The sequence below is a fragment of the Pocillopora verrucosa genome, chromosome 9, assembly GCF_036669915.1.
Source record: "Pocillopora verrucosa isolate sample1 chromosome 9, ASM3666991v2, whole genome shotgun sequence".
Lineage (NCBI taxonomy): Eukaryota > Metazoa > Cnidaria > Anthozoa > Scleractinia > Pocilloporidae > Pocillopora > Pocillopora verrucosa.
Window position 1 is genome coordinate 9186748 of NC_089320.1, and position 18042 is coordinate 9204789.

The 18042-nt window shown below is 36.7% G+C and overlaps 1 protein-coding gene across 5 annotated transcripts in view; it reads right to left on the bottom strand.

Annotated features, from left to right (window-relative positions):
* Positions 1–18042, bottom strand: part of LOC131796903 (polyamine-transporting ATPase 13A3) — a 57496-nt gene that overhangs the window by 24428 nt on the left and 15026 nt on the right. For 3 of the 5 annotated variants that reach the window (XM_066172286.1, XM_059114519.2, XM_066172285.1), the window contains exons 7-11: positions 12869–12948; positions 12320–12397; positions 6245–6314; positions 1046–1180; positions 277–343 (exon numbers count right to left, since the gene is read on the bottom strand). In XM_066172286.1, coding sequence (XP_066028383.1) covers positions 277–343; positions 1046–1180; positions 6245–6314; positions 12320–12397; positions 12869–12948 — 430 coding nt within the window. Of the gene's footprint in view, positions 1–276; positions 344–1045; positions 1181–6244; positions 6315–12319; positions 12398–12471; positions 12511–12868; positions 12949–18042 lie in introns of those variants that run through there. The other 2 variants (XM_059114520.2, XM_066172287.1) reach the window with 2 other exon arrangements.

Below are 18042 nucleotides of genomic sequence, written 5' to 3' on the forward strand. Positions count from 1 at the left end.
GAAATGTTATAGCTGTTCAGTATGATGAATACACTAATATCAAAGAACTTTTAACTTGTCCCATAAAGTAGCCAGTGCTGATGTGATCAAGATATTTCCACTACATACTGCTAGTCATTTAATTGGAAAATAGAGAATACAAATTTCAGGTAAACTTTTGAAGCATTATGCTCAACTCTGATTGGTTGGTTCCCTAACAATTCCATTTTGATTATACTTATTGGTACCAAATCAATGTGGTTGTTGTCAACTTTCTCGTACATTTAAACAGAGTACCTGCATTATTTCGCAGCACAGTGACTCTCTCTGACACTGCCACCATGCTTCGCAATCTCTCAAGATGCTGTTGAAAAAAAAACTTACTTAGTCATATGATTGCACAATTAACACTGCATAATATTATTAATAAATTTGGGTAAATGTGAAGTTAATTCTGATTTATAAATAAATAACGCTTGCCGAAATAAAGTGCATAGATTTTGAGCTGGGATGTCACTTCTCTCAGACTCCTTGCAATATAATAGCATCCTGTGGGAAGTTACATGGTATCATGCATCAGGGTATATGTGCCATTGCAAATCCAAGAGAGAAGAAAAATGGAGCAAACATTAGAACCACTACAAATGATCCAGCTGAGAAAAAGACCCAGGCTGATAGTGGTACTCAAGACAGAGGTCACAGTTTTTCTCAGTAAGGACTGACCTTGGCTAGTCAAGGTCTAGGGAATTTCTTGCAGAAAAAAAGAATTTAGGGCTATAATTGTGGCATAATTCTCAATAACCTGACCAAAGAAACATAATGCAAGGTACAAATTAAAACACTTTTATATGCATTATAATACAACTGATTTAAAAGGCTTGTCAAACCCATAAACCACCAAACAAATGTCACAGGCCAGATTTTTTCAAGCTAGAGTCCATAATGGTTTGTTTCATATAAACCAGTTTGGTGCAGGCTTGCCTGAAATTTAGCAACCACAATGAAACAGCTCTTTTACATTGGATTATACAGGTTTATGGGGAAAGACAAGTAGTGCATGGCTTACCACTTTTGTTTGGTATACTGTGATTGTTATTGAAACCACTGTGACTATCAAAATGGCAAGAGCATAGTAGTAGTAATCCTCAGTTGACCATAAAACAATGCTGCAGAACTGGAACACATAGAAGGGATCTGCAACCTGAAACAATATTGGGTACAACTATAGTATCATAATATTCCTGATGAGTATCATAATCCTCTGATATCTATATCTATCTATCTATCTATCCATCCATCCATCCATTCATCCATCCATCCATCCATCCATCCATCCATCCATCCATCCATCCATCCATCCATCTATCTATCTATCTATCTATCGATCTACAGATCTTTATCTATCTATCAATCCATTGATCTGTTGATCTATCAATCCACCCATCCATCCATCCATCCATCCATCTATCTATCGATCTATCTATTTATCTGACAGTAAGTATGAAGCACGCTCTCCTTTAGTATTTCGTTTATTCATCAGTACTACAGTACTAAAAGTACGTATCTAGCACTGTTCAATATGCTGTTCTTGCCCATTATAAGCCTGAAACTTTAGCTTTCTTTTATCTGTTTAACTACATCTGTGCTAAGGAATGATTAATTAATGAAATTAACCAAGCCGCGATGAGTTGTCCTTTCCGAGTACTAAGGTACCAACGTACTAGCGCACTAAAAAAATGAAGAAAAAGCCATGAGGAGTTGTTCGTACCGAGTCAGGGCGTGAAATTGATTTTTTTTTCCTGATAGCCACTTGGCTCCTAAATTCTTCAAAGTGGTAGCCGATTCAAAAAAAGTTGGTCGCCATTTTCAAAGACAAACAAACCCTTTTTTTACGCTGTCATCGTTCTAGAAATTAAGTTAGGGAAAAGATCTTTATAACAAAGTGGACAATAGAATGGATGATATGCAACGTTCAAGCTCACCTGAATCCAAGATGGCGTCTAGTTATCGATCGAGATACACGTGCTGCGTTTTGGAAACAAACTTAACGAGGAAGTTTGCCGCAGTTTATCTTTGCAAATCTTTTTAATTTACTATATCTCTAGGTAAGGTTATGATGAAACATTCTAGTCGCCAATTTGGCGACTAATTTTCAGGATTTGTTCGTCAAAGTAAAAAATTTAGTCGCATTGGCGCCTGTATTAAGTACTAAGGTACTAACGAATTACGGTTAGATCGCACCATGGTTAGATCGCTCCCAGTTAGATCGCTCCAATCAAAGGTTAGATCGCTCCACTCGAAAGTTAGATCGCTCCATCAATATAAGTTACTTCGCTCCCAACATAAGTTACTTCGCTCCATGTAGAAAACTAAGGTAAAGGTAGCAAAACTAAGCTATCTAAATTCATAATTCATCAAATGACGTGTATATCTTACTTAACAATCGATTAATATCGCTCGCGCGCGCTTGAAATAAATCTGAGTTACGCAGAGAGAACAAATGAAGCCTCATGTAACGGACTCACGAAGTGTAACCACGATCATTTATTCCATCATCGCTATACTTCTAGTCACCTATATATATATAGGTGGTTAATCTGATGGACAGAGTGAATACAATGTACTCGAATCGTCGCAAGACACATCATCAACTATGAACTTTAAAGATCATTGCTAAGCAATACTTCACATTACAACATGAAACGAAGTACCTTGTTGGTAGCGAAGTAACTTATTTGATGGAGCGATCTAACTTTTGGTTGGAGCGATCTAACTGGGAGCGATCTAACCATGGTGCGATCTAACCGGATACCGTACTAACGTACTAGCGCTCTACACAAATGAAGAACAAGCCGTGATGAGTTGTCTGTACCGAGTACTAAAGTACTAACGTACAAGCGTACTAACCAGATGAGCAACCTGTGGTGGGCGTTCATACCGACTACTCCAGTATTAATGCACTGGCGCCCGTAACAAGTGAACAACAAGCCAACGTGAGTTCCCGTTCTGAAAGCGTAAAACATAAACCACTGATTGACGCGGAGCTCATTATGAACACACAGGACACTCAAAGTTCACCCACTATCTTTTCCTGAGTTTCCTTCAAAGAAGACACGTGCTCTGCTTTTACTGTTGTCCTCTCATCGTCACCATCGTTTCCTTATCGTTTATGACGCTTTTCTCGAGAAACCGTCGATACCTCACAGCTGCCTCAACATTCTTTCTGTTCAGTTCCCTGGGTTCCACAATCAATACTGAGTAGAAAACTCTAGCAAGACACTTGTTCCAGGATAACTTTTCCCGTGGCATTCCTCGTGTAAACTATATTGGAACTGTAGTTACCACGCCGAAGAGAACGCATTTTATGTGATATATTTTTGCTTTGAAAGGTATAACAGATTACGGCGTTTTTGCACAGTATTCGTTAAAGGTTGCACTTTCCCTAGGGTGGATTTTCAGAGAAACCATATTGCGCATATCATAGTGATTATTTCTTCTTTTTCTATGCTTGAGCGAGCAATTGATAGGAATGAGTTAACTCCTGGTCCAGTCGCTAGTATCTGTAGTTTCATGAATTGGACCATTCGTGGATGTTCCTCTCTAACTCTTTAGCCGGCTAACGTTGTTAATGCACTATTCGTGTGTTTATGTGTTCATTCAGCTACGCTTTTCATTATAAATACCAATCCTTGAACAACTACAACTGATACGTTGAATGGTCAAACAAGATGAAATTATTCAACTGGATAACATGCAAAAATTAACTGAACTGGTTCAACTGGATAAAATGGAAAAACTAGCTGAAATGGTTCAACTAATTAAAATGGTAAAACTAGTTAAAATGGTCCAACCAAACAAAACGCACAACTAGCTGTATAGGCTCAACTGGTTTAGTGGTCAAAATAGCTGAATATATGTCGCATAACTGAACGCGTTCTCTTCGGCGTGGTAACTACAGTCCCAATATAGTTTATACGAGGAATGCCACGGGAAAAGTTATTATGGAACAAGTGTTTAGTTGAAGTTTTCTACTTATCATTGATTATGGAACCAAGGGAACTGAAAGTTGAGGCAGCTATTAGATATCGACCGTTTCTCAAGAAAAGCGTCATCAACGACAAGGAAACGATGGTGATGATGAGAGGACAACAGTTAAAGGGCACGTGTCCTCTTTAAAGGAAACTCAGGAAAAGATAGTGAGTGAACATTGAGTGTCCGGCGTGTTCACAATGAACTCTGCGTCAATAAGAGGCCGTCTAAAACGCTCTCAGAACGGGAACTCACATTGGCTTGTAGTTCATTTGTTACGGGCGCCAGCGCATTAATACTGGAGTAGTCGGTAAGAACGCCCACCACAGGTTGCTCATCTGGTTAGTACGCTTGTACGTTAGTACTATAGTACTCGGTACAGACACTCACCACGGCATGTTCATTTGTTTAGTACGTTAGTAATGTAGTACTCCATACAGACAACTCATCACGGCTTGTTCATCAGTTGTTTAGTACGTTAGTATGTTAGTACCTTAGTACTCGGTACGGACAACTCATCACGGCTTGTTCTTCATTTGTTTAGTGCACTAGTACGTTAGTACCTTAGTACTCGGTACGAACGAGTCATCACAGCTTGTTCTTCATTTGTTTGGTTTCACTAGTACGTTAGTACTGTAGTACTCGGTACGGACAACTCATCATGATTTTTTCTTCATTTGTTTATTGCGTTAGTAGGTTAGTACCGTAGTACTCGGTACGGACAACTATTTACGGCTTGTTCTTCATTTGTTTGATGCACTAGTACGTTAGTACTGCAGCACTCGGTACAGACAACTCATTACGGCTTGTTCTTCATCTGTTTAGTGCACCAGTACGTTAGTACTGAAGTGCTCGGTACAGACTGATTCAAAAATATTCCCGACAAGCACCTACACACCTTCACCGTATTCGACATCGAAAGCTTCTACCCTTCCATATCTGAAAAACTACAAACCAACGCTATCCACTTCGCCAGGAAACACACCAAGATCACCAAGACACTAATATTATCATGCACTCCAGAAAATCAATCCTACTTCACAACGGATCACCTTGGGTGAAAAAAGACAACGACGGTATGTTTGATGTAACAATTGGAAGCTTTGACAGCGCAGAAGTATGCAACCTAGTCGGACTTTTCATCTTGAACAACCTCGCAAACAAATAAGGAACAAACAACATTGGAATTTACAGGGACGACGGACTCGCCATTTTCAAGAACACAACAGGACCTCAAGCAGAAAGAACACGGAAAGAGTTAACTAGGCGCTTCAAAGAACACGGACTGAAAATAACAATCCCAAGCAACTTAAAATCAGTCGACTTCCTCGATATCACACTCAACTTGACGAGCGGTCTCTTCCAACAGTAAAGAAAACCGAACGACAAGCCGCTTTACATCAACGCAAAATCTAACCACCCACCCACTGTCATCACACAAATACCTGCAGCCGTCAATCGCAGATTATCAGCCTTATCATCTAACAAAGAAACATTTAACAAAGCCAAGCCTCTCTGCGACAAAGCCGTCAGATCAAGTGGATTCAATACAAACCTTCATTACTACAAGAAAACTTTTCTTGTGAAAAAAAGAAATAGAAAACGAAACGTCTGTTTAACCCCCTATACAGCAACAAACCAACGTAGCTAAAACCTTCCTCAACCTAATCAAGAAACACTTCCCACCAAATCACAATCTGCACCCCGTCTTTAACAAGAACAACGTGAAAGTCAGCTACAGTTGTATGCTGAACATGGGCAGCATCATCAACAAACGCAACAAGAAAATCCTTACCAACAACAACACCACACCGCAAAACGGATGCAACTGTAGAAAAAAAGATCAATGCCCGCCAGACAACAACTGCCTCATCACCAGTGTAATCTACAAAGCTAACGTGACCACAGACACAGACGACACAGGAGACACAGGAAAGAACTACATCGGACTAACTGAAGGAACATTCAAACAACGATATACGCAACACAAACTATCATTCCGTGGTTGGAAACCTATAATGAAAATGTATGTATCACCAGGGCTTCCTTCAATTGCAAAATGGTGACCATAAAGAAATTTTAATCGCCTCCTTCAGTGCCCCTCCCTGCAAACCCGTCAAACCCCCCTTCCCCCACCCCCCCCCCCCACACACACCCCAAAAAAGAAACTCATATCAATAAGAGGACATTTCATGTTTCATTGCATGATTAAAGTAGAGTAAGAGAAAATCCTTACCTCTTCAAGGAAAAGCCTCCAATATGACTTTACAGTAACATCAATAACATTTGGGCCATACATTTTCTGTCTGTCAAAGACAAAGAGACCTCCCTTCTTAATATTGCATATCCAAACAGGAAGTTACAGGGTAAATATACACTATTTACTTTTGCATGGATTTTTGCCTGATTGCACCATCAACAATGACAAAATGATGCTTGCTCTTGATGGTTATGGCTGGCCTGAAAGAGGTTGCTCATAACTTTTGGAAACAAAGCATGGTAAAATTTTTCCTCTTGTTTTCAATCCTTTTTTAAAAGTTTTGTAATTTCAGTTTTATAAATCAAGACTTCTTCTACTTAAATTGTGCAAAATAAGAAACAATAAATTGTTCAAACTGTTACTTAAAATAAATTAAGGTAAGTTTTCAAAATATATATATATGAGATGCATAAAAATGAACAACTAAAGGGCAAAGTTTGATATAAATGTGAGTGGCAATTTTATCTCAGAGGCATTACCTTGATAAAGAGCTAAAGTCAAAGACACACACAAGCACCCAGTAGCAGAAATTATAGGAGTTGTGGGAAAAACCAGTAACTTCCTGACTGAAGTCACTGAATCTTATCAAAATAGTCTTGATAATTTTATTCTAGTGCATAATTTATTTGAACATGGCACCTCACATTGGCTTTATTAGCCTTCTTGTCTCCCTATCCAACAAGTACTATATTCTATAACGATTGCAGATACTCTTTGCTAATACTGTATGGATTCTCTTTACATCCCCTGCTATCAAGTACATGTAACATTGAAGATAGTTACCGAGGATGGGGCCTCGTAAAATGTTGAATAGAGCACCGTGCCCAAAAGAACATGACGCACAAATTATGACTGATTATGCAATTGAAGCCCTGGATTTGACATGGGGATATAGCTTTATTTTATAACAATCTGTTATGTTGTAATACTGTCACTGTTGTGCATCTTCCTACCTGAAAGCTGGGAATTATGAAGCTTGTTTGACATATGTTTTACACAAGTTTTAAGGTTACAGTTCAAATGGTTGAAGTCATACTATTGTCTTTTATTTTGTATCTTTATACATGGGGACTTAGTAAAGAATTTGGTAACTTAAGCAACAAGTTAGGAAGGGTCCTGTCTTGTAGCAGAAAATGTATGAAGATATTTTTGTAGCTCTTTTGGTAATCAGCAATCGCATACCCAAGGTCCTACTGTCACTGAGATAATTCATGAGTTTAAAATATCATTTAGCTGAAATCGATTACCTTTTAGAAATGAGAGTAGGTAATTACAGTCAACTAAAGAGATGAATATTGTCATAATAAGTGTGGAGAGGGAACAAAAAATAGCCACAGTTAACTTACCAAGGTGGATTTCTACTAAATTGTCATCTGCAATCACTAGATGCTTTAATATTCCTGCCGCAGTTCATTTTTTTAATCAAAAGTAACACATGGTGATTGCTGAAAATTGAAACTTAGGTCTAATGCAGTTTGACAGAGCCATGTCTTGCGTGACAAATATTAAGTAGCACATGGTTCTGATTACATTCACAGTCATAATTTATGCATCTTGCTCTTTTTGGCACAATGCTCTATTTGGCATTTTACAGGCCTACTGTTCCAAGTCTTTATCCAAGAAGCCAAAAGACTTGAATGTCAAACCATTAAATGACCTCACCAGAAATTTTTAATCTCTTCTGTCATAAGCTCTGACACTAATGAAAATGTTAATCTTAAAGTTCAGTTTCATTTTAAAATAAGATACAGTGTACATTCTTGTAATAGCAAAACACCATTGTAAAAAAACAACAACAGACTTTCTTCTTCAAAATAAAAATTTTGGAGCACCAAATGAAAATAAATTAAAGATTAAGAAAGCTTGAATTTCCAAGAATTAGACATGAGACAAAATGATTTCGCTATTCCACTTAAAGATGTACAGCAATCACCAGAAATTGCCCATACATTTCTGATGAGACTCTACCACATTTGGATAATGTGACCATTTCATTTTCAGGTGTTTTCCCGGTCCACTGAAAATAATCTCTTTGCATGTTTAAAAACCATTTTGAATAAATTTGTTCGGAATTTTTACTGTTAAGAATGTACACAGGAATTGAGGTGATTCTACTGGATGACAAGAAGTAAGACAATCTGATATCCACAAATAATTTGTTAACTGTCTTGAGGTTTTCAACTCATTCAAGGGATACTCAGACCTGAACATACAATATGTCTCAGGGTAAAATGTTTGTCATGTTTTCACTTAACCAATGCAATGAGCTACAGAGACTGTGCAGTGAGTAAGGTCAGCAGCAGGTTCATATTTGACATCCATCCTGCATGACTAATATGTAAATAGATTTTAAAAGCTCTGTATGCTCTGCAATGAGACAGTAAAATGGGTTTTTTGCTTGTCACAAACCTGGGGAAAAAAATTCCCTACTTTGACACTCTACTTATTAGTTTACAGACAATCTACTTTCCATGTCTGTTCAGTATTTCTTTTGGAAGAAGTCTAATTTCCAAGATCATTTCCCCATTGAGAAAACAATATGCCCTATTGGAATGTCAGAAAAACAATAAAGCTATATAAATGCAACTCTTTTTTGCTCATAGAAATTACACTTGAATTGTGAAATGTTACATTAGGTTTCAAATTTCCATTACAAAATCAAGTGAAATTTTTACCCCTTTCCTTGCAACCACATGTTTTTCATTTTGCTGTGGGAAACTTCGCTATTTCACACAAAAGGTCAACCATTTACTGTAGTTGTGAGAAACCAGTTTCTTGTTCTGAAGGATTTATCACCTTTCACAAGTTATATGAAAGGATTAAAATGGGTTTTTAAATCAAAATTGCATTTCAGAAACACTTGTTTTCTTAAATTAATAATATACATGGAAAAGTTACTCAGTTCTGATTGGTTAAGATAAATGCAGTTTTCAGGTAATTCAGTGTTCAAGAGAGTTAATTCAGTGTTCAAGAGAGTTAATTCAGTGCAAAAGAGGGTTAATTCAGTGCAAAGAGAGTAACAAATCAGACATTCTGACCGGTCAATAACCAAAGAAACTCACAGATAGCCAATCAAATGCAAGCCTTGGATGTCGCAACAAAATCTGAAAATTTAAAAATTTGCAAGCAAAACAATGGCCAGCGTTTTAAGTCGGTTTTCTTTTGCCACTGCAGATGGAAAACAGCTCAAACAATGAAAACACTGTAAAAAGCACTGCTTTTTGGTTGTTGGTTTGGAAAAAGTGGTTTAGAGAGGGGAAATATCCAAGGAAATAGAAAATTATGAGCTGACCCAGCTTAACACTTCGCTCGAGCGGTCCAATGCCAAAATTAAAAACAAACATGGTTGAACCTCGGAAACGACGATTCTATCTCACTGAAAGTGATTCGGACACAGACAATTCCTTGAACTGTTTAGCCGGACTTTGAACTTTTTTGCACCTTAAAGATGTGAAGATATCATTGCATATTATTGTTTTGATCGTACACGGTTGTTTTGACTGAATGCATGGTTTGAATAAATTATTTTTGCACTTGATGCCCATGCTTTACTTATGCTCAATTATGATAAGCCATCTCTTATTTTTCCATATATATTATTAACACGGAATCACATGATTTTTCTCGTGCAATTTGGAATAAACAAGTACTTGTTAATTTTTTCAAAGACCACAAATTGCACTCACCCTACGGGCTCATGCAATTTTGTTAGTCTTTAAAAAAATTTACTTGTGCTTATTTATTCCAAATTGCACTCAAAATCATGTGATTACCTATACTAACTATTTAATAGAAAGAGTTAGGGAGCTTATTGCATCAGCTCATTGCATCATCTAAGAGTGGTACCACAGCCTTGGACAAAAGATATACATGTATACCACACTTTCATATCAACAGGAGTGGTGACTTCAATCTAATGAAGCAAAAGAACTAGACTTTTAAAAAATTATGGAACAGAAAACGCTTTCAAATGGCCATGCTAGGCCAAGATGTTGAGAAAAATTGCCTTATTCAGAAAATTGCAAAAGGATGAAAGGATTCCCATGGTCTGCTATTTTTTTTTAAGGAAGGGCAATTTGAGAGGTTCACTTGATAGTCATTAAGGGGATTTTTTGGCTTGCCACACTAGCCACAGCCCCAAGTCTTAATGTTTTTAAGAGTGGGGTCTGTGAGCTGAAACATTAAGAACCTTTACGAACCTGACTGAATCCGGGCATATAAGCCTTGTAGAGAGGGAATGCTTGTAATATGGTAAATAAATAGCTGTTCACTGTGGTTGGACAAATTCTAAATATTACACATAAATCAACCAATATTCCATTCCCTTATCTGGTATAATCATTGCATTTGATGACTTGAGGAGAAAGGATATTGCACAGTCCTCTTGATGTGTGACCATATTTACAAATGGAAACTCTAGGGTGAATCTCAATAGGTATTTATGACTTCATTAATAAAACCTGTATATCATAAAGACTTGTGTCTAAGCCACACCTTTTTGCTTTAATCATGGTTGCGGCTTACGCAAGAGACCATTATTTGTCTCTAGTGTCCAGACTTCCTGTGTGCTTACTGAGTAAACATTTTGCATTGTTCTCCTACACTTTATTTTGTTCAAATTCCATCATTTTCATTTCAGCTGTGGGCTTTAGCAATGAAGACAAATGTTGTTAGCCACAAGGAATAGGTTGATTAACTTATTTATTTTGCTGCAAATACACAACACGAGATTTTGTCAAGTTTATTGGTCAAACATGAGACTGACTGACCTTGAGTGACGTAATTTTCCTGTGAAATGCTTAAATAATTTGAAACTTCCATGATGCCACACGAACCTCATCAACATGCCATCAGAATATTAATTTCTGACTAATTTGTACCCATGTTACTCAAACATCAGATATTATATTTTCTAATAAGTTGTCTACAGAAAGTTTTTTCTGTATTTAACTATTTATTTATATCATATTTTAATTGTGCACATACCCATGTATCTATAGTTACTGTGCTGTGAGTAATAGTTTGTAGTCTAAATGGTTAAGAATATATGAAAGTCATATATTTGAACTGCGGATAAAGAAGTGAATGAAAGTGATCCTTGCAGTAATTTGCACTACTCAGGCAGTAGTGAAAATAAGGCCTGAAAAAAATTCAGGCCTGTACAGGATTTGAACCCATGACCTCTGCGATACCGGTGCAGCGCTCTACCAACTGAGCTAACAAGCCAACTGGGAGCCAACCAGCTGGCTGGCTCCCAGTTGGCTTGTTAGCTCAGTTGGTAGAGCGCTGCACCGGTATCGCAGAGGTCATGGGTTCAAATCCTGTACAGGCCTGAATTTTTTTCAGGCCTTATTTTCACTACTGCCTAAGTAGTGCAAATTACTGCGAGGATCACTTTCATTCACAGTTTGTAGTCTGTAAACATTTTTTTGCAGATTCTTGTGATAGGACTTAATGGACTCACAGAGAGTAACAACATCTGTAATCACAAGTATGATTACAGATGGACTTGAATATATATATATATATACATAATTTATATGATTTTCATATATTCACAGTCATATATTACAGACGGAATTGGAAAACATGAAGTCCTATTACCAGTCAATCAAAACTATAACATAATTGGGGAAACAAAATGGCCACCAGTAAATACATTTTCATAATCTAAAGTTAACTCGGTGAAATTCACAGCAAACAAAATGCTTGCTGTCCCATTATACAGGCAAGATGCATAAACTCTCCTATCACACAATCCAATTACAAGCAATGGATACACTGTCCTATAAGTGGTCCAATCACATTCAAGGATTTTGTGGTAGTGTTCATTATAATTGTGAGCATTTCTGAGTGCGAATAGGGTTTCAACTGTTCAAATGGGGCGTCAAAGAAGAAAGAAAGAAATTGTGGTAGTTACTTTGAGATGTTTGTAGTAATAGCAATGTGATACAAGTAGAGGTGTAATATAGTGCAGTAATGTATTGGTGTCATAAGTAAAATTGAACCAGATTTGAACAAGCAGAGGAACAAGTTGATCATTGCCCTTACCTGATTTGAACTTCATCTAATGATAATCCAGATGGACATTGGTAAAATAATCCAGGGTGAGATCCACTATCAAGGCCCCTAATCCCCAAAATGTAATCAATAATTCTTAACTATGTACACTGTAAGTAACTAAAGCACCTCAGATTTGTTACCTCCTCTTCATCATAGATGTATTAAGGACATTCCAATTTAATTTGTGCCTGAGTGGAAAACTTAAATCCATGAATAAACATTGATGCAAACAAGCATGTATGTTTTATACATAACTGAACTTCCAATGATTTACAGCCAGATAATGATGACGATGATGTTAATGGCATATCTCATGCAAAAGTTCATGTAGAGCTGTACTAAATACAAAGTTTAACTTACACATAATACTTATAAATGTTGCATTGCAAGAAAGAGTGCCATTTTACATAACATAACAAATTGACTTATCATTTTACTATGATGTATTTTGGCCCCCTTTTGCTAAGATTTGATTCCAAACAAATAACCTTAAGTACTGGCAGATTACCTACTGCAAATGTATTTGATCATAAATACCTCAAAAAATGAAATCTTCCTTGGTCCTCATTCCATACATATCTGAGGTACTTGTGGCAAAAGTATTTTCTCTGTGATATCTGCATGAGTTAGGATAACAAAAAATTAATGATAAGTAATCCTATAATTAATACCCACAATTTCTAGACTTTCCATAGGAAGCCTGAAATAATAATTCAAGATTTAAACATTTTTTTTATCTTTTGACCATGTGATTCCAATGAATGAAACTTTGGGTACTAAATGTCTTTTTTCAATTCTGCACCTAGCTATCTCTTAGCAGCAGTTGCTGTAACACATGGAAACTTTGCAAAAGTTGCAGACTAACTATATGTTTTTTTTTTTGGGCCTTATTTCCACCACAACTTAAAAATAAGTAATGTTCATTACGGCCAAAATCACTTCAAATTCATTTCCTAAAAAGCACAGTTGACATATATGATTTCCATATAGTTATTCATTGATTCATCACTTTGTGAGGTTTAATGCAAATCAATATAATGACCAGCTCCCTGTTGACTTGTTGGCTCAGATGGATACTAATAATAATAATAATAATAATTTATTTACTTATATAGCGCCCTTTAACATTTATGGGATGATCAAAGGCGCTTTACAATCCAAGAAAACTAATATTACAATAGATAATTACAATAAAAATGCTATTTACAATAGGTAATTACAATAACAGTACTAAAATAAAATAATGATAGTAAATGAATACATAATGAAAGAATGAATGAATAAAAAGTAAATAAATAAGATACAAAATACTCATAAGATTGCAATGCGAATCTAAAATGCTTGCTTAAAAAGATAGGTCTTAAGAGATTTCTTAAATAGCGCTAGCGAATCAATCGTGCGGATGTGCGCAGGCAAGCTGTTCCACAGCGCAGGCGCGGAGGCATGAAACGAGCGGGCACCCAAAGTTGTGCGCATAACCCCTTTTGGGCATTCTAAAAATATTGTATCATTATTGCGTAATGAATACCTAGACGATGATCTGATACAGATCAGATTACTTAAATAACTAGGAGCCATGCCATGAATCGCCTTAAAAGTAATCATCAAGATCTTAAATTGAATATGATAATTTACTGGCAGCCAATGAAGGTTGTAAAGTACCGGTTTAATATGATCAAATTTCATTGTGTCCATTATAAGCCTGGCTGCCATATTCTGTATGCATTGTAATTTCGATAGTTGGTACTTGGGTAACCCATATAATATATTATTGCAATAATCCAGCCTTGAAGTTACGTAAGCATAGACTAATGATTGTCTATATTCCTTAGATAAGTATTTCGATATATGCCTAACGCTTTACCCTGCAAGCCAACAATCTTGGTCAGCCGATCCAACAAGATGGAATGATCGACCGTGTCAAACGCCGCACTAAGATCCAAAAGGATCAACAGGGTCACGTGTTGTGAGTTCATTTTCAGAAGAACATCGTTCATGACTTTGAGCAAGGCCGTCTCTGTGCTATGGTGTTCATGATAAGACGACTGCAGCTCTGGATAGATGTTATGGGTGACCATCTGACCATGTGTCTGTATGAACACAGCCTTTTCTGTAAGTTTGGAAATATATTGTAAATTACTGACTGGTCTGAAATTCTGAAAAATCAGTCCGAGCTTCTTCAACAGGGGATGGACCAAGGCACATTTCCACTGGTCAGCAAATATACCATTCTGCAGTGAAAGATTAATGATCTTGGTTAAAACAGGGAGCAGAGTGTCAATACAGGCGACAAGAAGGGGAGTTGGCATAGGATCAAGTGCACATGACTTCTTGGGCATGGCCTCAATCAATTTCCGTACTTCATGTTCAGTGAGCAGAGTAAAACTGGTCATTGGCTCAATCGAAGATACTTCAGGCTGTGAGTCAGTATTACTAGGTGACACGTAAGCTGACACTTCATCAAGCTTACCCTAAATGGTGACAATCTTCTGGGCGAAAAATTCACCGAACTTATTGGCAAGAGCAGCTTTGTCCTTAAAAGGTGGATATTGAATATATCCATATATATTGAACTACCAACCAGGTTTCAGTAATTGCGAAAGTATCTGCAGCACACGATTTAGCATAGCACAGAAAGTCAGCAGATTTGCTTTTGATAGATCTTGCATTCAAATTACAGTTTCATTAAGTTAGTTCGAAGTGAAGAGCACTGTGATATATCAATAGGAACGTCCGTGAGCGTGCGAAATACTGGCCTGTTATAACCAGAGGTGACAGTCGGCCGCATTGTAATCAGCAATGGAATTCCAAACCTTGCTCCCAGTCCATTATTTGATGGGCTTATTGTTTGAGTTGAACTTGAAATATGCAAATTTCCGCCATGAACCAGATTTTGACTGCCAGAGCAGATATCAAATAAATCGTTTGTAGGACCTGGATTCCTAGAAATATCCATCAAGACAGTAATATCCAGCGGGGGGTCATGTCCAGCAATAACTAAACAGATAGAACTGTGTTTCGACCATCTAGCTAAGGAGAATTGCATCAGTATTGCAAAGGTCGTGGGTTGAATTTTTTTAAAGGCCTTTTGTACCCTACTACCTTAGTAGTGATCATCACTGTGAAGTTCACTTTTTAAAGGCCTTTTGTATCCTACTACCTTAGTAGTGATCATCACTGTGAAGTTCACTTTCATAATCATTTCTTGAAAACTGCAGCTAACACATTTCATACATTCACAGTCATTAAAAGAGGAATGTTTACAAAGTCTGAAAAACAATCGAGTTGCACAGATTTGAAAAAAGGTTGTTGACTTTTACCGTAGTGAGTTAAAAAACTCCACAAATTCGTAATAGCCAAAGACTATCTTGTATCATTAAATTAAAGATAAAATAAGTTTTATAATCTAAAAGGGTAGGGAATTTAAGCAGTCTTCACATAATATCTCCCCTTTGTGCTACAGAAGCTGTTCTCCACACTTTTCCCTGTATACCCTTGAGGGGATGAGTGTCCATGGCAAGATAACTACCAGGCAGGTACCATGTATTCCAAGATTGGACATACAGGGGAAAGGTACAGTGAGGAAAAAACATTTGCATTAGTGTTCCTAACAAAAATTTGATGTAATGAAGCACTTTGCTCACTTTATCCATAATTATTTTAATATCATTGCTCCAAGAGAGAACCTTTGATATTGTGACACCAAGATCTATGAAATTGTTTACATGTTCCAAAAGAATTGGTAACTGACTCAACATTTTTTAACCGGTTGAAACATTTTATCTAATTAAACCATTTTAACTAGTTGGACTTTATCATCTAGTTAGACTTTTCTGACAGATTCAACCATTTTATCTTGTTCAAGCTCTAACAAAAGTTGAAAGATTTTATCTTGTTAAACATTTCAACCTGTTCGACCATTTTGCCTAAATAAACCATTTGAATTATGGTCCAGTTGCTACCATGCACTTTTCCTACCAGTCTGATCACTACCAACCACAGTCTGATCACTACCATGAAGAAGTTCGATCACTACCACTGGATGGCCACCAACAGAAAACATCAATTTAACTTAGTAAAAAGCCACAAAGATTTAAAAAAGAAAATTTCTGCAGATTCAGGTAGACCATTCTGGCTCGTTGGACTCTCTTATCTGTTGAAACTTTACCTGTTGGTCTATTTTATGTAGTAAGACTGTTGCTTTGACCGTTTTATTTAGGTAGACCATTTTAACAGGTTAGAACATTTTTCTTTGGAAGATCATTTTAGCTGGTTGAATCACTTTATCTTGCTAGCCTATTTCATCAGACTGGACCATGTTAGGCTAAACCATTTTATACCACAAAACCAATTTAACTTTTTGGTCAAAACAATTTAGCTGGTAGGACCATTTATTATCTAGGTAAACCATTTTCAGAGCTTAGACCATTTTATTTTAGTTAGACCATTTTCACATTTCCATCTGGTTATCCCATTTTCACCTGTTGGACTATTCTACCTAGCTAGACCATTGAAATGATTTACCCTCATTATCCAGTTAGACCATTTAAACAGGTTGGAGGATTTCCACAGTAAGACCATTTACACCTGTTGAACTATTTTATCAAGTAGGTACACCATTCTAACCAGTTGGACCATCTTATTTAACCATTTATCTGGTTGCACCCTGTTATCTTGTTTGACCATTTATACAAGTTTATCTGGTGGATAATTTTAACCTGTTTGACCATTTTACCTTGGTAGACCATTCAAACTAGTAAGACCATTTTCACAGGTTACCAGTACATCCTCTTGTCTGGTAACAGCACTTTTAAAATAGGTTGGACTTCGACTGCTTATTAAGCTATTTCATCTTGTTAGACTCAAAATTTCCAAGTCAGGTTTCGATTCCTCTCAAATAGAATTAGACCTTTTGGAACTCAAAATGACAAGTAAAAATGCTGCAGAATATTTTGCTTGAAAAATGATGGATATCAAAGTCTTAAAAGTGACAGAATAAGCTTCTGAGTCAACGACACTACCATTCTCTGAAGTGATACGAATTGTGGCCTTTAAGTGACAACCAAACTCTCAGACTTCAAGCAACGCCAAGGGACAATTTGAAGATTCTATGGCCTGGAAAATGCTATGTTTGAATAATGATATGTTAAAAAAGTATTGTTTAACACAAGATTTTGTTAAACTAATAGAGGCCACTTCTATTGGTTGACAAGTTATATCTGTTAGGACATCCTCACCAGTTGGATCATTTTCTCTAGTTAGACCATTTATCCAAGAGGACCAATTTATCTAGTTAGACTATTTTAACCAATTGCAACATTTTATCTAGTTATTCCATTTTACCCATTTACACCATTCAGTCATTTTACTTAGTCAGACCAATTCAACTGGTTCAGACATTTCATCTGTTAAGATCATTTTAACCATTTCCACCATTCTTTCTAGTTAAACTACTTTAACCAGTTGGAAAATTTAACTTAGTAAGACCATCCTAGCCTGTTGGACAATTTAATTTAGTTGTCCATTTGAAGCAGTTGGACCATTTCAACCACCTGGATGTTTTTACCTGGTTAGGATGTCATAACCTAGCAGACCATTTTTATTAGCTAATTAGCGAATGTAAGTGGCTGGACCGTCTAATCTAGCTAGACCATTTTTTTAGTAACAGCATTTTAACCTGTTGGACTTTTTTTCTTAGTTAGACTATCTTA